Source organism: Syngnathus acus, chromosome 13, assembly GCF_901709675.1.
Source record: "Syngnathus acus chromosome 13, fSynAcu1.2, whole genome shotgun sequence".
Taxonomy (NCBI): domain Eukaryota; kingdom Metazoa; phylum Chordata; class Actinopteri; order Syngnathiformes; family Syngnathidae; genus Syngnathus; species Syngnathus acus.
Genome location: NC_051098.1, coordinates 11653908 through 11681324, shown reverse-complemented (window position 1 = coordinate 11681324; position 27417 = coordinate 11653908). Strand labels below are relative to the sequence as shown.

At 40.5% G+C, this 27417-nt stretch overlaps 1 protein-coding gene across 3 annotated transcripts in view; it reads left to right on the top strand.

Moving 5' to 3' along the window:
• grik4 (glutamate receptor, ionotropic, kainate 4) overlaps nucleotides 1-27417 on the top strand; it is a 166127-nt gene that overhangs the window by 76915 nt on the left and 61795 nt on the right. For all 3 annotated transcript variants that reach the window (XR_005099787.1, XM_037266950.1, XM_037266951.1), the window contains 3 exons: nucleotides 8560-8724; nucleotides 11200-11297; nucleotides 26432-26597. Coding sequence is in view for 2 of the 3 variants with exons in the window: in XM_037266950.1 (XP_037122845.1) it covers nucleotides 8560-8724; nucleotides 11200-11297; nucleotides 26432-26597 (429 nt within the window). In the remaining variant the exon portion in view is untranslated. The remainder of the gene's footprint in view (nucleotides 1-8559; nucleotides 8725-11199; nucleotides 11298-26431; nucleotides 26598-27417) is intronic.

The following is a 27417-nucleotide window of genomic DNA, read 5'->3' as shown; positions in this document are numbered from 1 at the left end:
CAGTTTGTGAATTCCTAGTCTAAGTTGAATTAAATGAAGCACCAAAGGGCACTTTTGTCCACCTAGGATTTCTAAGGTTAGAATTTTATGCTGAATTCCCTTTCGGATGCAGGGTTCACATTAATCAAGGCTTTCAACCAGCACTCGAGATCTTAGTACTGGAGTGTTGGGCAACTGCATTACAAATGCTCTCAGAAGCCCAGATCGGCACAGGATAACCGTGGAGAGCGTTCAGGGAAGTGAGTGTATTTAATTGTGGACATTGTGGACAACATTGATAAGATAAGCACAGATGTAATTAAGCGCACATTTAGGGTTGCCTCTCTGGTAGTCTTTTAACCATGTATAGAGAAGACGGCTATTTTCCTCGGGCAGCCAGCTGTGTTATTAAGTCAGGGTATCAGCGTTGTGTGCAGGATGAGTCAATGGGTGTCTTATTTATATTTCTTCCATCAATTTAACGCAGATTAGAGAGTGCAATCCTGCTAGGAAGCATTGTGGACTATTTGCCAATGCTTATGTCCAGCCCTGTGCTGTTTACACATCCCTCAACCTTATCACTGCTTACACATGATAGTAGCATAGCAGTTCCTTTACAAGTGTAATTGCAAAAGCATTTTTGGCTTTTTGTTTCTACAAAACCTATATTCAATTGAACAGACTACAAAGAGATAATATGTAATGTTCAAACATTATTGCTTTGCAAAAAAAATCTTAAATTTGAAGTTGATGCTTGCAACATATTAAACTGCTGGCCAACAATAGACTGGAAAAGTTGAAGAAGGGCATAAAAACACTTTTGGAGCATTCCATTGTGGCACGATTGACCTGAATTGGATTTTTAATTTCCAGTGGGCGCACCAGCGCACCCCTTATGTGCGCCCCTGTCTATAACCTATTTTTGAGGTTTAAACTAATCTAATGACTGAAGAGAGATGAAGTCAGATGCAGGCAAATATTGGCATTTCGATAGATTTCTTGAGTATAAGGGCACCTCTTGGAGACAACTCTTCAACTTTCACACTTTACTTGTCATTCTTCCTCATAACCGTCTCTCTCTCTCTTAGTGATTTCATTCTATATCTCCCTGATATCATCCTTGAGCTTTCACATCTTTTCAAAAGGACTTACATTCTCGAGGGCTGCTGATTTTCCGCTCAGTTCACTTTGAGTATATTTTTTTTCCTTCAAGTGGATAAGTGCTGCTCCATCAGGGCCACTTTGTCCAAATTATGATGTTTCAAGATGCTGAATTCTGCCATTAGGCCTTCTTCTACCATGAGGTTTCTTTGTTGTTACTAGCGAGACTCCGAGATGCTTGTTCCTCCATCCTTAATCATAACTGTGTGCAATTGAATAGTCATCAACATGATGTTGGTTCTCCTCAGATGAGGAAATTATATTTCTTATTATTCACCCGTGCATATGACAGGAACCTTTGCTTTCACAAGTCAGAGAAAATAAACAGTGGTAGTTAGCCCGTCTGCCTCATAGTTGAGCGAGTTTACTCCCAATCTCAGTTCTCGGCCTTCCTGTGTGTTAATAAGAAGCTCCGAGTTTGAAGTCATGACTTGGTTCTGGGCCTTCACTGCACCGCCTCAATCGTTTTTCCAATGAGGTTTGTAAACATCTGCTTTCTTTAGTCATCCCAACCTGATTTCTAAAATATAGCGCCTTTCTTGCCTTATTTTCCCCTCTTAACCTTTCCTCATACTATCTGCTGCTTACCCTTGACCTTGCAGACAATTACATGCCTCTATCTGGTAGCCCAGGTCTGTGCAGGAAGATAGGCCGACTGACAGTTAATGACACCCAGTAAGAGTGGAAATTCCCTAAGGCTTGTTTTCTTTTTCTTCTTTTTTTTTATTTTGCCTGCCAACCTGCCAGCCTTTCATCCCTCGGGTTCTAAATTCAAACTACAGCTGCCACATCATTGCTATTTGCTTCATAATAACCATCATTCCGTCTATACCTCGTCTCTGTTGTCCTTGCTGAGATTATCCATGTGACGCAGCCTTCATATTTTCACTGGGTGTCAAACACCATCTGTTGATTTCAACGGGTTTGCCTAAACATATTCATTTATTTTCATTATAATCTGGTTTGTCCGCCTTATTGGTCGTACACTCAGTACTTGTGCGCAACATTTATTAAATTTTACTCATTTGGAGTCTAAGACAGAAGGGGAATTAATAGTGTGTGTTCAACAGCTCATTGAATTGGACTTTTTTTCATTTTCTCAGTACTCACACTTGAATTTATTCTGAAAGACCAAAGAGGTGACGGTTTGAAGTACTGTAAATTGAAAGGCAAATTTGAATGCAATATTATATGCTTTTAGTCACAGATGAAAACTGGAGGCTCGCTTGTTTAGTAATGGACACATTTGTTTTATCCTACTTGTTTAGCGCTTCCCTTATTGACGCCTTAAGTACTCGCCGGGTTTGTCAAACACGTAAACAAATAAATTCCCCTTCCCAACTCGGGTAGCAACATCAAACAGTTGATGCTTTTTAGTCATACACAGACATGAATCCCTGAATGTTGCTGCTAACCAAAATAGCAGCACCTAAACAATCTGAATTTCTCACTTCCACCACCCTGTTACTTTCTGCACTTGACAGTCACAGTCTTCCCTCGCACATTGAAAACATTGCTGCTCGTAAAGATTTATCCATCAACATGTTTTTTGACCTACAAAAGTGGTGGAACATGGTCCCGGTGTACTGTCTCCTCAAGTATCCGTCTTTTCTCCTTCGGAGAGCCCACAGCCTTTCAAAGATGATGTCATTGCCGTGCCCAGTTTTGACAGTAACTTTACAAGACACGGCACAATGCGTATTTCCACTGCTGTCATCATGTTATGATCCAGAAGGGTTGATCTTTTCATGAATGAATCAGTGAATAGATGAAAGTGCTTTACCTCCAATGGCTTCCTCTCACTGCTGCAAGGTCCTTAAAGCTAGACTGGCCATGCTGGCTTCAATCAATTTAAGACCGGGTTATATGCTTACCTTTTTTGAGCTGATCGGAAGAATCCACTATATTGATGACATTTTTTTTTACTTCTGCCAAGTCCAAAAGCGTGACAGCTGTTTGTTAGTTGGATACACGCCCAAAAAAACAGAGCTGATTAATTTGAAACTTTGTGGAAGGTTAATATGTGTATCTTTAGAGCTTTTTTATATTTATGTGCCAAACTTTTTATATTTATGTGCCAGAGCATGTACTAGATGATTTCACTTTTTTTTTTTCGATGGAAAATATAAATATCGTTATTTCCTACTGCTGCTCCCAAATGCAACGAGGATTGAAAGTGTAAATATAAGGTGACCAACGCTGCATATAACTGGAATCTGAATGAATAAATATGTCTAACAACCTTGACTGTGAAATAGATGTCCCTGTTAGAAGGCACGCTCCATCACACTGTATTTGTTTTTGTTTTTTTACTCCAGTTTCTCAGATTCACATTTTCCTACTCCCACTCAATAATATTTCTCGCTCCCAATGAGCTACTATTTTCATCAGTAAATCAAAACTGTAACTTATTTTGCTATTGCTAACTTAAATTGGCCAGGATGGGATGTATACAATAACACAGGGGAATTACTATGAATAAAAAAAAAAAACAATTGACAAAAAAAGAAAAACTGAGTGCTCTTTTCAAATCAGCATACCAATTTTACTTCTAATTAGCATAAAATGTAACTCAACACATTTCTTTTCAAAGTCGTTCCCTTCTTATTAATGACATTTTTGTACAATTTCTATTCTCTATCGAGATCATTTTAAGCAGACAGGTTACAGTGCCCGCACGTTATGTTCTGAAACTAATTGAAAAGTCATAACCCTCAGCAGTCACAATGGTGCACTCATGCTTCTGATGTCCTCTACACTCTGCTTCCTCCACTCATCTGCTCGGCTCGTAAATGAAAACTAGAAGGCTACATCTGACTACGTCTATCCCGACCTCCTGTCACAAGGATTCTCCGCATTTTGTTTCTGCCCGCTCCCGTGTGCCGAGGCGTTCAGTCAACCGCACTCCCTTGTCCGTCTTCACATGACAACCATTGCTCACTCACGCTTGCACCACTGTCAAATGAAAGCCTTCTTGATGTCAGGATCCCTGCCAGCAGCTACAAAGCATGGAAGGAGATTAGTAGCTATAAGGACATCAGGATTTGGAGTGTTGTTCTTGGCTCTGCTGATTTAATTTCGTTTTTTTTTTCCCGCTGATTAATTGCTTTCCTGGATAGCCAGCTTCTACGAGATTGGCATTGAGTCTCTCTGCTGTCACCGCATGAGAGAATGAAATCAAAGATGAGAGTCGGCTGGGCGGACGGTCCAACATGGCGGTGTGGGACCTCTGATGCTATCTAATTTTGTATTGCTTGAGTGTCGTCAGTTCACTCACAGAAGCAGTGGAGTGGGTGGACTGGTGCCATCCGGACAGCTCACGTCTGCGTGACCGGAGTTGTTTAGAAAAAAGCCTGCCAGACTCGCTACCTCTAAAAAAATATATATATTTTTTGTTGGTGGGGCACTACCGTGTTTATTAGCATCAACACCCTTACGAGCTGTCACCAAACAAATCACACTCAACACGTTACTGTTGTGTCACATGACTTTTTGTACCCAAGAGTCTTTTGTAACACTTTGCTTGGTTTTCGTTTTTGTTATGAATCGCAATTTATCTTATTTGACACCTGCCACTCCCTACGTGACCCGGGTGAGCCTATTTCATCAATCTGAGTGCTCGTCTGACAGGTGCAACACTGCTGCATTTTACGCTTTGTGGATGTCCTGTAATCACGCTGACATTGTCACAGTAACCCGAGTGTGGAGTCATTCTACGAACTTCTGCATTTTTTTTTTTTTCCCCCTCTTCAGCTTGAAAATTCTAAATTGACAGGAGCATGGAAAAAAGGTCAGAACGACTCTCCCATCTTATTAAAATTTGAACCGTCCAAGATTTTCCTTCATTCGATTAAGGAAATGAAGTCAAATGGCCTTCCTTAATGTAACGATTTATTTAGTCACATTCCAACATGTCTGGACTGTGATGGATTGATTCTGGTCCCGTCCTCCCAAGCGTTTAAATGGCAGTCCAGTCTATCTTTTAGCGTTCAGCCTCACATTAACATGACTTCACACATCAGCCCGTTTGCACACATTGTGTTACGTGGGGGTTATATTACATCATGTGACGACAGGAAGTCAATTTCTTGCCACCTTGTCTTCTGAGAACAAGGTTTTCTAATTATGTAAGGTTACAAGCGCTTCCTGCAGGAGTGTTTGAGGATGGGAAAAAAAAGGATATGTCACTATGTCCATATTATATTACAGTGTGCAGTAATGAAGGCGACCTTTGTATGATAAAGAAACCCATTTGAATTGCACGTCATTGGAAAACCTTGACCTCGGGTGCACGTCATGCCGAAAGAAATTTTCAAAGGATTCCTTTTTGATGAAGCCCCTTAATTAAATTCCGCTCTTGTGTTGTTAAGAAAGGACAGGATGCAGAAAGCTTGAATGTTGTACAGTGGATGAATGGAGGTAATCGGAGAGGGCAGTTGGCTTTGTGCGTCAGCTGTGAGGTCTGCATCATTGCTATGTGAGTGGTTGATACTTGCGATTTCTTTCAATATATCTCCACTGAATGTATTTGAATAAAAATATTGGTATTAATGTTTGCCTGGTTCCTCAAAGGATGTTCATTTATACGTTGCCTTTCAAAACTTGTTTTTTTCCAGGCTAAAGTTGTTTTATTTAGAGGAAAATAAATAAACGCACCATTTAGTTTTGTATTAATTTTCTCATTTTTATTCTTATTTTTATATAAGCAGTTTTCTATAAACCAGCCTGAATAAGTGAATTATTTATTTATAATTGTTTCATTTTTATAATTATTATTTTTATTTAAGCAGTTTTCTAGAACCCAGCCTGAATAAGACCCTTGTGAATTTCTTGACTCTTCAGACGAATAAGCACAACTTTGATGGCCAATTATTTTTCCTAAATATTTTTGCATCACTGTAAATCCATTTTGGATTCTTGATACTTGATGTGAAAGTCACTTTGTGCACAAAGGTAATAAAAGTGCACAACAGTTACCTGTCAGTACTTGTGAATAAAACATGAACTAAAAAAAGTCCAATTCAAATGAAAGTCATGACAATAACGTGTTCAAAGTTCTTTTGGTCAAAGATCAAGTCAACTCAACAATTCACCATTTCACGTAATGGCTTTTACCTCCAACGCCTTTAAGCACATCGCCATTAAATGCAAGGTACAGTCGACTACAAGTAGTTCATTTGATCTGCATTTAGTACACGGCCTGATGGACAAGGAGACATAAGACCAGCCGGTCGATTCCTCAAAAGGATAATGAGTGTCTTACCCTTGACTGACACTTTACTGAAACTTCAACTAAAAGCATGTACTATGCATCTCCGGCGTCTTAGTGCAAGCGTGGGGCAGCGCCTTTGCCTTTTTTTTACCATTAAGAGGCGGCTAAACTTCAACGAACATGACCCACCCCCCACCTCGATGCAGTTTGAACTGTGAGCGCCTCCCCTTTAGATATTCAATTTGCTCTTGTTGTTCTTAAGAAAACAAACAGTCCATTTTCTTCGAAACTGGACGTGTTTTAATAATCAAATGTCGTACTGCTCTTTCTCGTATACACCTCTTGGCCCCCCCCGGACGTATAATACAAACTTCTGGGTTTAGGGTACATATAGGGAGCTGGTTAAAAAAAATCCTTAGGCCATAGCGATGTTAGTTTTTCTTTGCAGAGGATAAAGAATATATGCCTGTGAGTATCTTTATATTGACTGTTTACATGTGTTAGTCCACTACTTGTGTTCAAATGCTTCACACCAATGCTATTTGCTAGCCCACCTATATTGGTTAGCGTTGTTTGTTAGCATTAGCTAATAGACTTTTGTCAGACAACTGGAAGTGGCAATAAAAAGCCACCTTTTTGAAGAACTGTATTGCTTGAAAGTCTGCAAGCAACAGAGAAGCTCAGTTGATTGCGTTTCAATACTTTTGTCTTCCAATTCCAGAGCAATCTACCAGAACTCCTGACTCTTACTTTGTTGGAATTTAATTGTTATATTGCGCCGCATCGGTGTGATGTCACGCTATCCATGCATGTTGCTGATGCAGCAATTGGCATCTCAGCTACAGTACACACCTGTTGAGAAGCACAAGCCAAATCAGGGCTAACCTTTCCAAAGTGTACCCTTGCGAACTCCACTCGCTTGCCGTAGCGCATTAAACTTGAATGTAGTAATTGCACTGCACCATGCAATAAAAGCTCCCAGTCTGCCTCAGCAAACTATTATTGCAGATGAAAAAGTTGATTTGCTTAATAGTTTAGTGCCGTTGAATGCTCAATGGGTATTGGCGTTGCAAATCAGCCAGGCGTGCATGTTTACAAAAGGATCGCATCTGTGAGAGATGCTAATAGACCTCCAAAGATCACTTTCTGCTGCTTTGCGCTCTCCGAGGATTTTCTTTTTCTAAATGCCTGCCGTCACAAAGACTTTCTTCCACGGTCCAAAGCCTTAGCACACCTCCCGGCAACTCATTGATTGCTTTCGCTGGATCAAGGGCCAACTCATGTTTCCCTGTATGGAATCAGTCTTCCTTGTTTGCCAGCTGTCACGTATTGACCGACCCTAAACGTCAGATCCCATAAGAGCGGGCCACGTTAGAATTCTAAGTTTCATTTAACAGACACACGCCTACTAGTCTGGATAGATTGGTTACATTTCTTCAGACGTGTGTAATGTACCATTTCGTGACTCAGAATCGCTTGGGTGGCTGGGAGGGGTGAGATCACACATTTGGTTCTTGTCAAAGAAATGTAGCGCTAATGAGACGAGAGAAACGGAAGGGAAAACAAAGGTGAAAACGAAAGATCACATGGGTTACATGACTCTTATGAAGAGGCCTTTGCAAATTTTGTGCGAATAATAAAAGCCTATGGGTGGACATAAAAGCCACTGATTAATCTAATAGTAGAATGACCCCAAGGTCATGCAATGGAGGGGTAACTCCGTACAGTAGAAATTACTTTTTGTTACATGAATGAATATTGGTTAAGACAGAAGAGACTACATTCTCTTTTTTGTTCCAGAGTAGTCGGAAATTTAAGAAAGTGTTTCAGAGCACAGAGCAAGTGTGTTTCTGTGTATTTAAATTCTCTATGTCGTCCAAAAATATCTTGGTATTGACCAAGAAAATGAATCAAAAAGGTTCGTTTTGAGAGCCGATTCTCAAGAATTCGATTCTTTTGAGTCGGTGTGTTAGTAGTTAAGTTCTCTACGTTGTCCAAAAAGATCTTAGTTATGACCAAGGAAATTTTGAGAGCCGATTTTCAGGAATTCGATTCTTTTGACTCAATGTGTGTCCAAAAAGATCTTAGTTATGACCAAGGAATCAAAAAGGTTCATTTCGAGAGCCGATTCTCAGGAATTCGATCCTTCTGATCCTTGTTCACTTGCCTGGTCATTTCTTTGAATTCACCTGTGTCTGTCTTTGCAGCTGCCATCCTTGACGATCCTATGGAGTGCAGCAGAGGCGAGCGTCTGGCCATCACGCTGGCCAAGGACATCATCAACAGGAGCAGCAATCGCTCCATCACTGGAAAGTTGGAGGTGGACATCTTTGAGCTGCTCAGAGATAGTGAATATGAAATGGGAGAAACAAGTGAGTTTGACCCGATTCAATTTCAGTCATTAATTATGTCGAGAAATGTCTTGGGTGTTACACCTTGTGGTCAAGGGTTGTACAAGATTTTCTTTCTCAGTTTCCTCATTCTTTAAAAGAATATTTTGGACCTTCATGGATCCAACTTGGTGGGAACTTTAGGTACAGAGGAACTTTCAAAAGAAATCTCAAATCCAAGCAAAATCGACTAATTGACCAAATTCTCATCTACTTCAAAAATTTTTTTTCAGCTGCAACTTTTCTTCCATCTATTCATGCGTTGGCCATGTGACATGATATATTATGTCCAGATTTTTTGATTAGCAGTGTGACTGTGAAGCAAAGTGTGGAAAAGCAATCATTGATTGAGTTAATTAATTCACAGTATTCAAGGTTCATGTTCATGTATCACAGTCTCTAATTTAATTTCCCAATTTCGTGGCCTTATTTACAGTATTAATTAAAATGATAGCCACCGTCAAAATAAACATCAATACTCGCTAAAATTTTACAAAAAACGCCTTCCCCAAATGGGATTTCTGTTTTTCAAACTATCTTAATGTAATTGGCTGGTTGCATTGACATTCAGTGAATACCACAAAATATTCACCATGCAACCTTGAATAGCTCCTGCTGTCTCTACCTGACTAACAAACACATGCCTTCTCCTGCCAACCATTATTTTTATTTAAATAGACTACGAAAACTGATTTCCCAATGCTGTTTGTCTCTGCAAATCTCCAGACTGACCTTTTAATGTTTTAATCTAAAAGTATCCGAAATCAATGCCATAGGACTTGGAGATACGAATGATGTGTTTACTGTCATCTGCTGTGACTGGAGCGTGTGCGTATTGATTTTCCATGTGAATCTGTTCGACTATCACTGACAGAGCTTCAGCTTTATTACTTTTTTTTGGTTTACATGGATGAGCGGTCAAAATATTTTTCATGTCACAATAAAGCAGGTTGCTGTGCTGGGTGCGCTTGGCAAATGTTTTGTGTGTGACAATATGCGGAATTAAAGGGAGAAATTGGATTAGGGATGGATGAGTGGTCATGGTTAGATGGGAATATCACGGAGGGAGCGGTCGGTACCTGATCGAAAAAGTCCTAGCTCTCACTCAACAAATCTTCTCCTGCACTCAGTTATGCATTTGGAAGGGGAAAAAAAACATGGCTCAGAGAATTTTGGGGCGAGTCCAAATACAGTTTTGGTGCAAGAATATGAATGTGTTCTCTCTCTGCCCTCTACAGCCAAATTGAGGAGTTTTACTTTTGTTCTTTTTGTCTATACACCTCTCTTCCTAACTTGTATGACAGTTATTAATATTAATAATAAAATATAATAAATTAATAAAATATAATAAAAACATAAATCATATAAATAAAATATATACTAAATATATTAATAAAATATATACTAAAATAATAGTAAAAATGTTACTGAAAACACTGAAGCTGATGGTCAAGCAGCATCCCGGATTTGATTGTATTTGACATGGATAGTTCTACTGCGGGAGCCGCACACACTTAACGATGAGACTCGAGATCTTTCGAGTGACAAAAACAAATAACTTTCATGCACCGGTGTAGTTTAATAAACTACAAACGCCACTTCCAATGAAGTTGTGACCACGTCTAAAACCTCCCCAACCAATATTCAGTTGAATACTCCAAAGAAACTCACATGTGCACCTCCTACCTGTGCTAATGGAAGCATGTTGTCATCATTCATCCTCATAATCTGCTGAAGCCACAAAAACAGGTGCAAATATGTGGATGGATGCACAAGTGCAAACCCGCACATATGCACGTCTCCGCAAGCCCCCACGGGTGACTGAGGGATTACTTCTTAATCATTCGATTCACTGCCTCTGGAGACACCACACGGACCTGAAACGTGTCCGCCTTTACTTCTTTCTCTCACAAACACACACGTTCATCCTTACATAGTTCTACTATATGTGCCCGGCTCGCTTCATTGGGCATCGAAGTTTAATTGGAAGCCAGGGATTATAAACCCACAAGAAATATCAGTTTTGTGTTATGGGAGATGAAAATATATGGTGTGTATACCAAAGAGTGAATTTTTAGTATTCAAGGCCCCAAGCAGATAAAACATGTAACCAGGATTCATGATGTTATATTAAACAGGTTATCACCATCCATTTGTGCTTTACTGTTTATTTATCTACTGCTTATCTGTCTCCTCCATTCATATGTTTCCGTTTTACATTCATATCAGATCCTCACACAAGTCACAGTAGAATTTCTAAAGTCTAATTTATTTTGCAGAACAAATGTTCCCATGGCAACAAATGCATACAAGGGTCAAAAGTGTCACTGGAATAAAGAAAAAGCAGTGGGATTTTGAGAAATCACATCATGCAAAAAAAAAAAAAAAAAAAAGGCAAAGAAAAAGCAAAGATTTTTTTTTTTTTGCTAACAGTAACTCTTGTTTTTCTTTTCACAGTGTGCCAAATTATGTCAAAGGGCGTGGTGGCGGTCCTAGGTCCTTCTGCCAGTCCGGCCTCCAACTCTATCATCAGTAATATCTGCGGTGAGAAGGAGGTGAGTTGATTTATCCGCAATTTGGATTTAACAAAATTCTTCAAATGATGTGTTTTGGAGTGGCTCGGGAGTCGGTGCACTTGAATGAATTTTCACCAACACTCCTGGGAGATTCTTCTCATTATGAAAATTGCTTTGCCAGTAATTACGAGTTTCTTTTCCTTCAATTACATCTATGAGCCATCTAATCTGATTATTTTCCACACAACACGAAACAGACACATGATCATGAGGCAATGAATCGGAAAGATTCCATTTTTGGCTCACCATCCATTTTTAGGATAATCATTTGTTTTTTGTATTTATTGCACTTTTGGCCAAATCTGCTAACAAATACGAGGTGACATCTCACATTTCTCCTTCATTGGTTGCTAATTTAAATAACGAAGTCCAAATTCACGTGGGCTTTGTTTGTTTTGGTTTCATACAAAAAGTAACTTTTTTTTTTCCCCAAAATTTTAATCAGTGTAATTATGTTTGTGCGGCAGCACCGTTATGAGGTTCCGGGTACAAATCGTGGCATATGTTTTTTTTGGGGTATTCAGTCTTCCTCCCACACTTATCTACGTTACATTAACTTGTGAAATCCACTTCAACCACAATATTAAGTTGATCACTTGCACACAATGCCAATGGTTCAGCATCACTTTAAAAGCAAGAGAATACCTCTCTGATTGTAATTACCAAAATCTAACATAATTGTTTGCAATCTGTAGGCGTCGTATTAGATTGTGTGCCTACAAGTGTACCTAATGAGGTTATAAGAAAATGCATGCAGTGTGAAATTGCCTATGTTTTAAATTTAGGTTCATTTGTCCACCCTCGTTCATTTCGTTCATTTCACTTAGGCATTGATCTGAAAGTGTGTGCGTTTAAAGAAGCTGAGGTTGAACTAGTCGACCCGTATAAATGACATCATTCAGACGTTCATTGACCGCCCTTTATGAATCATGGTATACGATTATCGACCGATAAAATGATGGCACGTAACAGTGAGACGATTTCCCCCTCCATAATTTAATCATAACATCATATCATTTTTTCTTCTTTCAGATGCTTCCAGTGTCAAGACATGGAAGTTAAAAAGTTCTAAAACGCTCCGTGAATAATTTAAGATTGCGCGGTGTGTGATCATTCGTTTTGAATTTGGCCATAATGACATGCGACATCCATACGTGGCAGCGCTTAGCCTCGGCAGTCTTTGTTACATCATGTGCTACACGCCATGTTTCAGTCTGTCAAACAAGCAAACAGACACTGACTGCCTTCTGTTCCGAGTGTCACTTGGCATTGATTGCCTGAGCTGACTGCTTTGCAACACCCACTGTGATAATCCCTACTGTAGAAATATTAAAGATCCACAAAGAGGACTTTTACATTTATATCACTGCAGATTTAATGTCCTTGAGATTGAGATTTTCGCTGATTTTTTTAAACCCCCTTCCTTCTCAACGACTGTTAGCCACCGCGTTTGCGCGACATGCTCTTAGCTAGCTTGCTATACCTAGCCTCTAAAATAATGCATCTTTCCTTCGGATAGTTATGAGGTTGGTTTATTGTTCTCTTAACGGTAAGTGAAGGTAGTTTTTCCCCAACCTGTCCCCCAAATAATATCGCACAAGAAATAATGGGCTCTTGGTGTATTACACACCCCACAGTTTGAAATGATTTCCTTCCAAAAGTCAGTTCCGAAACTGTCAGCCATTGGACTCCATCTAAATGCCAGCCTGCAGTGACAAGGTCTTATCCCTCCTGTCATGTGAAATGGTGTTGCCGGGTACCTTAGCTTCGGGTATTTTTGCGAGAAATGGCTGTCAAACAATATTTGTTTCATAGTTTCCTTTGAAATTACGAACACTTTACTCCCACTTCGGATTGCTGCTAAAGCTTTTTCGGGGTTCCTCCACACCTATAGCTTCCATTTCTAAATTGTTTCCGAACATTTAGTCTCCTAGGAACATGGATGCCCATGGTGACAAAGAGTTAAAAATATGAGCTGATTTCCATTCCGAAAGTCATTTGGGAATTATTTATACATTTATTTTTCATCATATGCATTTGTAAGCCTCTGTTTGTTTACTACAATTTGCAACTTGAGCTGAAGCTTTGAGTAAAGAAATAAACAGATTCTCATCAGAACTCTGAATCAAGATAACCTGCGTGTATGAATAACATATCCAGTGGAAAATTGTACCGCATATGTTCGGAGAGGGTAAAACCGCAACCACGATTACCACCGTACTCGCAATGTACAATAATTCAGAAAGTGCTGCAAATCAGGCTCATCCAACAGCATGGGAGAGAAACTCGCCTTTGGGAAATAAACCTTTATTGAATATTTGATAGTCTGCAGCAAGCCTCTGTGAAAATGCTCCGCAGGAGATGAGAAGATTGGCTGGTGGCCTAATGTTGCATCCCAAATCAGATAGGCACCCTATCACTTGCCACCCCCTCCCCAAAATGCCCTCCGAGCTGAGCAACTTAGACAGTCACGATGTCTTTGAATGTAACTAAAGGTGTGATGTGGTGACATACGGTGGCTCATCAAATTGAGGCCATCCATAAAATGGCGTTAACACTTTCTTATGTATTGCAGGAAACTTGGGCGTAATTGGCCCAAAATTGGCGTTTCATTTTTTAATAATTAAGAACTCAAAAAGATTATTATAGTTAAACTAACCGAAATTAAGATTGACAAAATATTTTCATTCAGGAAATTAAATGAAAACAAGAGTGCTTTTAAAATAAGTGTCATTTTAAATGTATTTACATTATTTTGGCGTTGCCGTACGTCCAACAGAGGGTTGAAGTGTCATTTGGGAATTTTCAGTTTATATTGCTTTATTACACAATACCCAGTATGCTTTTTATATTCAATTTGGACAATTTTTATTTGAAGTGGTAAAAATAAACACCTTTGAAGACTCAAAATGACAACTTTTCAGGAAATAATACAAAAGAAAAATGGCAAAGTACTTAGAGAGCACTTTGAGAAACTCTGATAGTTGTCAGAGGTCATCCACTGGAGGCAAATGCTCTTAAATGGATGGCACAAATATCAGTAATTATGTCAGTTTAAAGCTGCTATTGTTCACGCACAGGCTTGAAAGTTAGCTGCAGGGCCCATTTTGAAGTTTAGCTAACCAAAATCACAGCACCAAGGCAAAGAATTTGAGAGTGCAAACTTGACGGCATGTCGTCAATGAATTCCCGAGCTTTGAGATTTGTTCATTCTACTCAGTCTGTCACACTGGGCACAATTAGCGTTAAGTATTTCAATAGAATCAGACTAGAAATTATTAAAAAATTTTCACTTAAAAAAAGAAAAAAAAAATCAAGATTTCATCATGGCATTTGGTTGTTGTGAATTTCTTTCAGGCTTTTTTTTTTTAAAAGGGATTCATTTCAACTGCGGGAACGCACCAGTGCATCAATGATTCATCTGCTGAAAGTGGATATAAAATGTGACAGCGGTTGTCACATTACGAATACATCATCAGTTTCTTTTCGTTGTTCAAGGTGAAAGCGGGTCACCCTGAACAATATTTGCTCGGGGGGGGAGAGTCTTTGTGTGCGCGACCTGTTTCCACTGCGCACACCGCTAAGGTGATCGCCCAGCGCGAGAGCGAGGCCACAGATGCTGTGCCGTCCCGTTGCGGCTTGCGTGGAACATTTGCTCCAATATTGCGGCTGACAGAGCCCACGAGATGATCAGCACATCATGGACAGCCGCCTATCAATCTCCATCCGCCGGTGCGCTGTGGGACCGAGCCCATCTGGGTTTTGCAGTAACTAATGGCGGGGCAGCGACTGTGGAGAAGGCGGCTGACTGCGTACGCCGCGCCGCCGGTTTCTTTCGATCCTTTGCAGTCAGACATGCGGACCTCGGGGTCAGGATTTTGTGCAAGGGCAGATTTATATTGTCTAATGAGAAATATTTAGTCATGCATTAGATAAGCGTCGTGTTGCTTATCTGCAGGCTGGCAGAGGAACTGGAATTTACGCTCCATTTTCCATGGCTCCATTTGCTTCATCATTTTACATGAAGGAATTTAAAATTCATATTTTATATGCAAAGGACCAATGAGCGCGACCACTACGATTTACTCGGTTAGGAATTGAACGCGATCCAAGTTCAACATGGATTTGTTCAGTTAGAATATAAAGAAATTCAACTTTTTTGCCTAACTGCTTCAATTTGATGGATATTGTGCTGTTCCTTCTGTTGTGGCCACGTGGGGGCAGTGTAATACAGTGGATCCATTGTTGGTCGTTTTTCGCAGAGGATAAAGAATATATGCCTTCTAGTTGATCCAACATTTTGGTGTGAGTAACTTTTTGAGAATGAACATTTTTCTAAAATAGGTTTGGCAATCTCTACGTTCTTACCATTTTTTAGAGGTACTATATTTTTCCAAAACGCCTTGCACTTATAACCCCTGTGGCAATCAAATTGAGCCCAGTTTTTTTTTCTATTTGTTATGGAAACTTTATATGTGATGGCTTGATTAGGTCAGTTCCCATTCTTACATTTTTGCAACCTAGTTTCCACTCCTGTACCATGAAATGTACATCAACCCTGTGTCTAAGTGAAAAGAGTCTTTCTTTTTTTTTTTCTGTGACTCAAATGTGTCAGAAAGTCATGAATATTAATATCAAGTCTGATGTTCTGTAGTTGCTCGGGGCTTGCAAAGCCATCTGCTTGGAGGAGAGCGGAGAGATTACACCACTACATGGTGGATGGTATGAGGGAGGGCACTCAGGTAGGATTTAGAGGTGAGCTCGGGGTCAGGTGGGCATAGTTTTGACTTGGAGGGGTCACTGGTAGAGCACGAGGCCCCTGAGATAAGCAATAATGAGCTTTTTGCTTTCAAACACTCACAGGTAGATAAACACAACGCGCTGACAAATAAGGCCGCGTTCTCTATAAGCAGCTGCAAATTGCGGTCGCTTATGTGAATTTCGCTTTGATGCCTACTTTTTTTGGCCTCTCCATTTATTCTTTGGGTTATTTCAAAAGCGCTTGCTCCTTTTTTGTTTTCTCCCTTGCGCTAATTACGCCGTTTGCCTATTCATAACCTGCATGGTGGTGTCTTCTCAGTTTGTGTCGAGTGTATACGGAGCTGTCGAAAATGATTTTCACCTACGAGCCTTCCAGCTATTCAGCAGCTTTTTGTCACTCGATAAGTCCGAGAGCCAAGCCTGCAAATCCTTTCTGGCCCGGAGAGCGTTTACACTGCAGCTATGCTTAAATTAGAGCGCTCCCGTGCCAGACGCTGGTCAAAAGCCCGGCCGGCGCGTGGCAGCTGCTATCGTCGTGCAGCCAGCACACATATTCATCGCTCATTTGCTTGACTGCGCCAGACCAATGCAGACCTGCAGCTTCTTTTTTTTTTTTTTTTTAAACTCCCTGGCAGAAAAAGCATGCAGAAAGCATACCTGCTCTCTCATGCCAAGGAGAGGAAGTAAATGTTTAATGGTGTACTCTCATTCACAACGCCGTTGAAAGTGTGTTCTGCTCTGGTGGGCTTAAGAGACATAAATTGAACCAGTGTCTAATAAAAACAAAAGCAGCGAGCAATGCCAGGTGAGGAATAATAATGTACTGTGTCTAAGAGGCTTGCAAACATCACATTCTAAGAAAGAATGTGTTATCGGAAAAGACGTACGGCTATTATTCTGGGTCAAAGAGGTTTGCAAATATCACATTCTAAGAAAGAATAGTCATATAGAAAAAATGTGTCATTGGAAAAGACGTATGGCTGTAATTCTCAGAGTGGCTTAAGTGCTAAACAACGTTGCCGCAGACCTTTGAAAAAACATGTATGATCACTTTTCTTGAGCTCTCACGATCCATCTCATTGAGGAACTCTTAAAACTGAGGTGTCAAACTTATTTTTGTCGATGCACAATTTGTCTTTGCGGGCCATAAAATGATGTGGCGGGCCGTATCTGGCCCCCGGTCCTTGACTTTGATACCTATGTCTTAAATGATAAGAAGCTCTGATCTCCAAATCTCCAAAAGTCCAAAATGATTAAGGATATAAGTGATTGTGTAGTTGTCTCTCACAAATGATGACAAACCATACGATTGATAATAGAAACTGCCACGGGGACATAATTCTGTGAAAAAAGAATGACTTGTTCAATTAATCATTAGACAAATCTGTTTCATTTTAGATTAGTTGACATTTCTTTTGGTTGCACATTTCATGCTTTATTACATCATTGCTCTGATGTCCCCCCCCATTGCAACCCATCAGAATAAAAGATGATTAGAACGATATTGAGTATGTAGGAGTTGACGTTTCCTTGATCTTCAACTTAAGGCGCGCTCATAAATTTGCGTACTCTGGCAATATTTGTAAAATGTGTAAATAAAATAGAATGTGATCCAGCAAAACACATTTCATTTTAACTGTAATGACAATCAAATTAAATGATGAGCCTTTTTGGAATAGCATAACTCATTAAATCATTTGACCAAACATAGCGCTTGAGACAATAATGAGCTGATTGCTGTTTGTCAAAATCTGCAAAGTGATCTATACTTAATTTGAAGACCAGTCCAAACATTTCTTTTTTTTTTTTTTTTTCCTCAAATCAATATTGATTTGTCCTCACATTGTCTTTTATTTTTATGCATTATGAACCAAAGTGTTGAAAATATCTTAAGAACAATTCTATGAACCCTCTTGGACACTTGAACCGTCTCAGAAGTGTCATAAAATTGTGTCGCCTCAAGATTAAAACTATAAATGTTTCAGCGATCAGTGAAAATGGTTAACTTGGATACATTTTCGTAACCCCGATAGCCGGCTTTGTTGCACTCCTCCTTCGAAAAAGTGATTGGGAAGTTCATACAACCTGTTTTCATATCTCTCTAACATGCTACCAAGTTCATTTTAATTTCTAAGCCCCCATCATGCACCCCCCCCCCCACCCCCAAGGGAAATCTCCATAAATTTATTGTGTGACATTCCTTCTCCTGTCAATATTACAAACCCATTTGCACTTGTTGCTCTAATTTGCACTCATTACTCTGCTTTTGTGTTGCCATACAATATTTCCAGTCAATTTTCTTCTCTATCTAGAGACATTTTTTCTAATATCCGTTATTATGGAATCTACACGAGACACGGCTCGCTGAGTTTTCCTTGTTATTGTTCTCGGGCTCTTCCTGCGCCTGTCTTGCTTACTTTATCATTTGCCCTCTGCAACCTATCTCTTTCTCGCCCTTTTCCCTTCATCCCACACCCAAGTGTAAATGATAAGCGGGTCAGACACGCTAATGGAAACCAGGGAATAGTAAAGGCTGCCACTCCATGTGGCTTTCCTTGTCATTGGCAGAGTTATGAATGTCCATCATCTTAGGAGCTTTATCAGTTAAAAAATGTCTTTTATGTTCATCCATTAACTCCAGATGATTTGACTCACCATTTAATTCAAAACACAATCAGCCGCTAGCTGCTAATTTTGCTGGGTGACCCCTGAAAAGCAAATTTTTAGCTAACAGAGACAGCTAACCGACTAGCTAGTGTCTTTACTGAACCTGTTTGTCCGTTTGTCATCTTTTGGTGAAAACCCGCAAAAATGGGAAACTGCAGAGTGTCACAAAATGCCGCAGAGAAAAGAAGTTGGCAAATCAGAATTTGGAGTTTGTCTCGCTGACAAAGTCATATTCGTAGTACTATTTTAACAGCAACAGGAACCATTTACGAGCGTTGCCATCAAAATAATGGACTCGGGAAAAAGCTTAGATCCACTTTCACAGGAACTAGGCCTTTGAAAACTTAAAAAAACACTTTTATTTGAATGGTTGCAGTGCAGCAAGACAAGCAACAAGAGAAGAAACTGCTGAGTGTTAGAAGGATTGCAAAGTCAAAGCTGTAAATTGCTTATTAATGGTGGTGAGGTGCTTGCTTAATCTCAATAGACACTGCCCAGGCAGAGTCAAAGACAAAATGTACCTAATAAGCCTGCTGCAATGTTGGGCATTCCAGAGGCCCAAAGTCGAGAATTTAACCAATGATAAAGGTCTAGCGCCACCACTGGACACAAGTGGTAACCGATTATTAGGTGCAAAATGATCCAGTTTAAAATGAAAGTGTTTTAAATGAGCTTTCTGCCAAACTTGTTCAAACATCACATAAATCACATTTTGATTATTTTTTAGTTGTACGCTTTTACCAGATGGTCTGATTATGACTTAGTCTACCATTGTGGACTGTGACGATATGACTCATTCAAAGACTATGCCGCAGTACAAATTTATGTGGTTTCAGTGGTGGATGATGATAATCCTAAGATTAATGTTTTAAAGAGTCAGGGCAATTTAAACGAGCAATACTTAAGAGCAAAAACTCCGGACTGTTTCTCACATTCAACTTTTTGCCTTTCGAGCTGTCACCGCTTTCCTCAGATGTCTTTATTCAGCCACTAGGGAGATATCCATCCACCTACTCACTGAATTTTTTACAACACTCTCCAATAAGACTCCGTAAGAGGTTAGGGAAGAGGTTAGGTATATGCAGAAAGTGCTTTCCCGGTCATCCCTGGTATAGCCTAACAGGAGAGCCTTTCTAGCTAGCTCATTTTCCAATGACATTGGTTCTGGAAAAGGGCAGTGGAGAGAGGAACGGACTCCAGGAGGAAATGAACTTTTTTCCCCCCCCCCCCCCATCTGAATCGTCTGATCAATGAGATAGAGATCTCATGGTCAATGTTCCACTTTGCTAAAAGGCACCATGGGAGCCGCGGCACACTTCATCTTTATCACTCGGCTGCTACTTCCATGGCTACTGGGACCTGAAGCAGGCTCATTACTAGCACAAATTGAGATCTCGCTGCTGGTACTGACACCAAGATGAGATGGTTTCGAGGGTGGAGTTGCTGTAGCCATGTTAGGCCTTCCTTTTTCTTCCCTTAATATTTTTTTTTTGGGGCAGCAGCATAATCAATTCATTTCAATGCGAATACTGATTTACACAGAAAGGCAGCAGAACATTTGTGTTTTCAAGGACAGATCTCTTTTATCATCCAAGCCTGTGTTGTGTGCTAATTGATAGCCAGAACTTCGCAATATGCGTACAGTAAACAACACCCTTCAAACAGTGTGAACGCGGCTGACATGTTTGATGACCCATAAAAAGTGTTATGATGAATAGGTTTCGCTCTTCCGCTGTTCAAAGTAACAGATGTACTTTGCACATTATGGCTCTGCTCTGCATATGGCGTGCTCACCTACTCGCACTGCTCCACTCGGATTCACAGCAGACAGGTAGCAGAAAGGCTTTCACACTCGACTGCATAACTCGAGCTCAGTAGTTGGTGATTCCTGGCCTGTTATTTGAATATGACCAGAAATGTTCTGTTGAACTCGAATAGCCCGCAGTGGAGCAAAAACGTCTGCTAGGGTCGAACAATTCTTAACATGGCAGTCTGTCTAACTGCTAAGCTACTTTAGCCCCGAAAGTCTAGCGCAATATATATTGGTTTCGACCCCGATGCAAATTGACTAACTGTAAATGTTTGGGTGGTTTTATTGCATCAAGGGGAAAATAAAGGCACATATTGTTGCACGCCACCAAATTACCGTATTTTCCGGACTATAAGGCGCACCGGACTATAAGGCGCACCTTCAATGAATGGCCCATTTTAAAACTTTGTCCTTATATAAGGTGCACCGGACTATAAGGCGCACCATTAATGCATCTTGTCAGATTTTTAATCCAAATCAACTCATTCTCCATTTTATCTTTTTTATTTCAACTTCAGATGCAACAAGTTACTTTATAATCAGAAAATAATGATCCATAGTCTTTTTGATTCATGATTCATAGTCTTCAGCGGGCCACTTATGATTGATTTCATGACACAATGCTTCGGGCCAGTTTAAATTTAGGAATTTCGTCCATATATAAGGCGCACCGGACTATAAGGCGCACTGTCGGCTTTTGAGAAAATTTTAGGTTTTTAGGTGCGCCTTATAGTCCGGAAAATACGGTAAATGGAAGGATAAATTATAATCACACATATTGTCGACACCCTTTTTGTTTTATCATGACAACAATGAGCTTAATATGGCTCTTTTGTGATAGTCATGAAGTGACAACGTGTGATTTTTCAATGACGAGACTGGGTGTTCTGTTCATGTTCATTCGAAGGTGACTCACAGCAAGTCCTCAGAACATTGTAGTGTCTCTTATGAATCATGGAGCCGTCGGTTAGCACACTGTTTCTTAACAAAAGCAGAATTGTATGACTATAGGTAACGCAGAATGAAAAAGTTACAAAGTGCACATATGCGTCTGTCTCTCTCTCGTCTGTCTCTCTCTCTCGCCTGTCTCTCTCTCACGCCTGTCTCTCTCTCACCTGTCTCTCTCACTCACCTGTCTCTCTCACTCACCTGTCTCTCTTGCTCTCTCGCTTTGTCTCTCGCTCTCTCGTTTTGTCTCTCGCTCTGTCTAGCTCAGTCTCTCGCTCTGTCTAGCTCTGTCTCTTTCTCGCTCTCTTTCTCTCTCCCTCTCTCTTTCTCTCTCCCTCTTTCTCTCACCTGTCTCTCTCTCTCTCTCTCTCTCACCTGTCTCTCTCTCTCACCTGTCTCTCTCTCTCTCTCTCACACCCACACACGCACACACACACACACACAATTTTAGACTTGCTGCTGTCATGGCCGCCATCAACCTAGCATAAATGTTGCCTATCAAACTAGTAGTAGAGTAACGTCTAAGACTCATAATTTGCATACATAATCAAGTCAATGGACATCACACCACTGTCTTGCCTATCTAAGGATTCCAGCTTTCTTTTAGGTCATGCTAGCAAATCAGAGGGTAATGTTGTCAATAATGAATGTAAGCCTATTGTAAGCGTATCGTAATTGGGTCAACATGTGTTTGCCGATGAGCAAAGGTGCATCCTCTTTCCTCCTGCGAGCAGGGCGTGCATTGTATTTGTTGGCTCCTGTGAGAACGTCCTCATTAAACGCCCGTCACGCCGCAGTCTGCAGACCTGCCATCCCTTCTGTCACACTGCAGGGAAAACACACGCGTGTGCATATGTGCGGACAAGAGCACATGCATACTGGATACACAAATCCAAAACAGAATGAACAGAGACAGTTACCATTCGCGCAATCGGCAAGCATAACTTGAGAAATTGTCACAAAACATATCAAATGATTCATTCTATAATCAATATTACTGAGTGATGTCAGCCAAAGTTTAAAATAAGAGGATTAACTTAAAAACACATTCCATCTTTAACACAGCCAAATTATAATACTTAATAAATAGATCGAAACCAACATTGACTCGGTAAACATGATTTCAATTCCAAAAGAAGGGTACAAATGGCTACTGTCCATTTTGCTGCCAAATCGACAAAATCAACGTATCTGCCAACTTTAACCGAGAACAAAAGTACATCATGTCCTTGACCATTATAGCGTCTGTAGTTTGTACAAAAAAAAAATATCACGACAAATGATCCAGTTTTAACTGGAATCACACTCTTGGTCGTTCTCATATGACAATCGAGCTGTAGGCTTTAAGTCTTGGCTTTCCCTCGTGTTTGACTTGTACTCTGTCTTCATCTGCTCATCCTGCTCGCTGACAAACGTTTTTCTTTCAGCAGCAGTCAACACTGCGGTTCGTCACGGCAATGCCGCCAGAAAGCACCTTTGGCTCTTAATGTTGGAAAATATTTGATATTTTCTTACAGCCTGCTCCAATGGCAATAATGACTCAGCAGATGTTTAAATAATGCCTCAATTTAATTTCAAATATCAAATATTGACTTTCAGATATTTGTTTTGCGCCTCGGTAAAAATATGCAATCACTCTTCAAGCAGCAAATTAAACACCTTAAAAACAGAGCGATGGAAAATATTGGATATTCATTTACATTCATGAGATGAAAATATAACTATATATATTCACGTATTTTATATTAAAGTGGAAACGGAGCCTTGGAATCAGTGGAACAAATAACAGACCTCAATTTCTTAATGTCACCACATGAAAATAGGTTTTAATGCTACCTCAAAATTTCTAATGACTTTCCTCCATAGAGTTCAACTATATTTGGAGTAATACCGGAATGACGCAGAAGACGCATCGCACCGATTTTCCCGATCAATCGACCAATATGGGTGAATTATCGGAGCTGTTGGTTGCAGATAAGAAGTGTGGCAGGTGCTTCGAACGCGGTCGACAACTCGCTGTTCTTCTTGCCTGGACATTGATTTTTCTGTCTTTGGAGTCAAAACATTGCACAGCTACTGTTAGGTAATCAATTCATAGTATTGCTTAGAAGAAAAAGGGGGGATTTGTAAGATCATATCATAGAAGCTAGTCTACAACCTTTTGGTTTAATTTTGTAAATTTGACTAATGAACCGAATAAAGAAAAAAATGTGCTTATTTAGACAGCATGTTAGAAGACTGCAGCGAAGTAGTGCTATCCATTTTCCCCTCGATAGCTTCAAGGCACAATTAACAATCAATTCCACACAATTGACCAAATTCTTAACGAGCAATTAATCCTTTCCCTGCCCGTCCCCAATCGGAAATAGCTTTTTTCAGGAACAAAGGTAACACCAGGACAACGTTTAGGGGAACTTTGACAACTGTGGAAAATAGAACAGAACTGTACATTGAGAATCAAGAGAAAATGTGACAACTTTGAAAAGTGAAGTGTGAGATTGGACAAATCCAATTGAAACAATCAACGATGGTCCCAGAGTGGGGCTCAATTCCCCTGCGTGCTGCACTACTATTATTCAGGTTTAGGGCTCCTTATTACCCAGGTTTGAATGTTCCATCGGGGGGCTGTCACCGCTCGCTGTCCCTCTATCTATCCAGATACCAAGGGACTCCATTACACAACAATGGGCAAGGATTGAAAACCAATCAAGGGAATATGGGGACGAGGAGGAAGGCAATGCATGGCCGCTGAGAAGAGCTCAGACAGGCAATCTGCCGTGATGAAGAGGCTCCCTTCCCTGTTGCTCTTCTCCAACTCGGCATGTCCTCCAGTATCCCCTTCAAGCCCCACTGGGCTCCGCCCTGATGGTCGGCCAGCTGACTGACCCAACACCTGCTACTCACTCTCACCCCATTTCCCACTCCGGCCTCACAGACAACCTTGGTTGTGAATATCTGGTCACATCTTCTGACACTAATTTCATTCAGGGGCAATGGATGCAAGCTGGCTTTGAGTTGTGATGCCATGTTAGCAAGAGCCAGTTTATGGTCGCATAGAGTAGTTCCCATTATAAAAAGGTCATTGGCTTTGGAGTTTAACAATCTGACGACATGGTTTATAAAGCACATCTCACAATTCCATGTGACTTGAGAGGTTGTGATGGGCAAATGAAGCTTCAAATTGGCTTCATGAACCAGTTGTATATTTTGACTCCTCTAGATGGCGCTGTTGGTTTAAAGGGCTTGAAGGAATAGCTAATCAGTGTGCTTTCAGACCAGTTTTGAATAGCTCGATCTAGAGCAGTCAAAGACTGCAACTGGTTCGTGAAGCTTCATTTGCCCATCACTACTGTGAGGCATTTAACGTCAAATGTTCTGCTCCACATATCTGCTCACTTGCAGTAGAAATTCGCCTGCGTCTAAAACACCTTTTAGTGCAATTGGAGTTGTTTGGATTTAATTACACGCCACGTGGGAATACATATATTTCTAACGCTACAGCAAATCAACACTGTGAGAACAAGGGTAATCAATCAAGATTGCATGCCCCACTGAAGTGGACAGAAGTGTATTTATTGATTCTCAACAAGGGCTTGGCTGGCTTTTCTTTTCTTACCCTCTGTGTCTAATTTTTGTTGACACAAGAAACACTATATGCCTTTTCTACTCATTAATGAAATCCTTTTCTCTGAATAATACTAAGCCAGGATTTCAGCCTGGGTTTTGTACGCAATTAGCATGCACAAAATGTGCCGAAAAACATCCCTAATCAGAAAGATACAACTAATTTTGAAAATGAATGATGCCAGTAAGAGTTACACTAATGTTTCACTCTCGTCCAAGCAGATCAATTGACGTTAATTTTCCCTAAAGGTTCCTTGTTATAGGTGTAGAACACAATCAGCGAGTAGATTTATGAGATGTTTTATATATTTTGTCACTGTCACGTCACCTGGAATGTCGATCTAGTGATCCGTGGAGTCTTGTTAAAAGATGTTTGAAAACATTGGCTGTGGAGGCGTTCAAATGAATGCTGTGGAACAAGAGCTTGTTCTTGTGGGTGGCATGAAAAAAAATTCTGTGATCCATAAAGACAGTTTAGTATCTTCGTCACTCACTAAAAATGTGTGATGAGTATGCATGTGTAGCTGCTTAGAGGCTTGGGTTGTCTTTGATTCCCAAATGGAAAATATTCACGTCCTCATTTTTACATCTTTACAATTTTGTATATTTTTGTTGGTGGACGTGTCATGTCAAAGGATGCCAAAAATGAGATGTTTGCTTGAGTTGTGATTTGACTCAAGGTCAAATTTGGGTTGCAGGTTGACCTCAGAATTTTCTTTTGAATTGGGATTGTGATTTGAAGCTATTCTATTTTTAACCCAGAGTTGAGGGTATTACTTATCAAACATCCCACACTAGTAGTGTCAGATGTTTGATAGTGAGATAGTCGACAGTAATGTGAATAAAGAATAAGGGTACTTCTCCTCAGACCATGATCAGATAGTGTCAGAAAAGAGATATTGAGCATGTGACTTCTCTGACCCCGCCCCCCTTGACAGGAATTGAATTTCTAGCCATGGTTCAAATTCAGGTTGAAGAGTGGTTCCTCAGACATCTGTCTGGGAAATGTCAGATGTGCTTTGACTGCTTTCAAATTCAGGTTGAGGGTCGTGTGCTCCTCAGGCATCTGTGAAAACTGCTGTCAAAAGTAAAATAGTCAGCTGATTTCAAGCCGGTTGAAAGAAAGGTTGTGGGTGCTACTTCTCAGACAACTGTCAGGTGGTGCCAGAAATGATCACTTCGATTAGATTCATTTATTTTTTTTATTATTCACAAATTTCCAAAAATGTGGGACGGTTTCATTTAACACCTCAGGCAATAATTCGACGTAAATCGTAATCCTGACTTCCTTGTCCCGGTGCAGGTTCCTTATGTGAAGGTGGCTCCGGAAGACATTCTAAAGGTCCAATACCCTCGTTTCACCACTCTCGACCTGAGGCCAACCAACATGGATGTCAGTCTAGCTGTGGCGAGTCTTCTCACCTTCTTTAACAGCACCACCTCCTGCCTCATCTGTGCACAGGCCGACTGTGAGTACAGAATACGGAATCATCACTTGGGGCATGTTCGCCGAGCCGCCATCCCTACACCTGCCGACATAGTGCAAACAGTGTTTCATGTGTTTTCTTTTAAGATGTGTTGACACACCGTGCTACCCCAGATGCACGACAACTGCGTTCCAGCAGCAGATGCGGCACTTTATCAAAATCTCACCCTCTGACACACTGTCTGAAGCAGCTGCTGCAATCCGCAGAGCGTGCTCGGTGCCAACATCCCAAAATAAACAGTCTGCACTCCATAATCATCATCTAGAAATCCAAATTAAATATACCTTGTCCTAGGGTAGTCCCTCAACGCCACCTGATAAGGATCAAGCTTTGACAGATGAAAGAAAAACAAGTTGGTAGGAGGAGGAAATTTTGTAGGTGAAGCCGGCATTGATTTCACCGACTCCTTGTCAAAGGCACTCGTTAGATTCCAAAGATACTAAACTGAATGACCTCAAAAAAGCCTCTTGGATCCCCTTGGGGCAAATTTATTTTGGCAAATAGAAAGGAAGATTAAATCATGGCCTGTTCCCACCCTCTTGTAGTCCAGCGAGCAGTAATTACAACTCCCCAGACAAAGGCATGGTGACCCTGAGTGGCACCGGCTAACCTTTTTTCTTTGCTTCCACAGTCAGCTTCACAATTTCAGAAAGAGAAATGCATTCATGTTTCAACTCCCTCTGTGTGCCGTTCGACACACAGAGGGAGTTGAAACATGTTGACTTTTGTGTCCACTTTGACTACTACCCGCCATTAATTTCCATTTAAGTGTTTTAACTGTCACTCAAAGTATGTCAGGGAC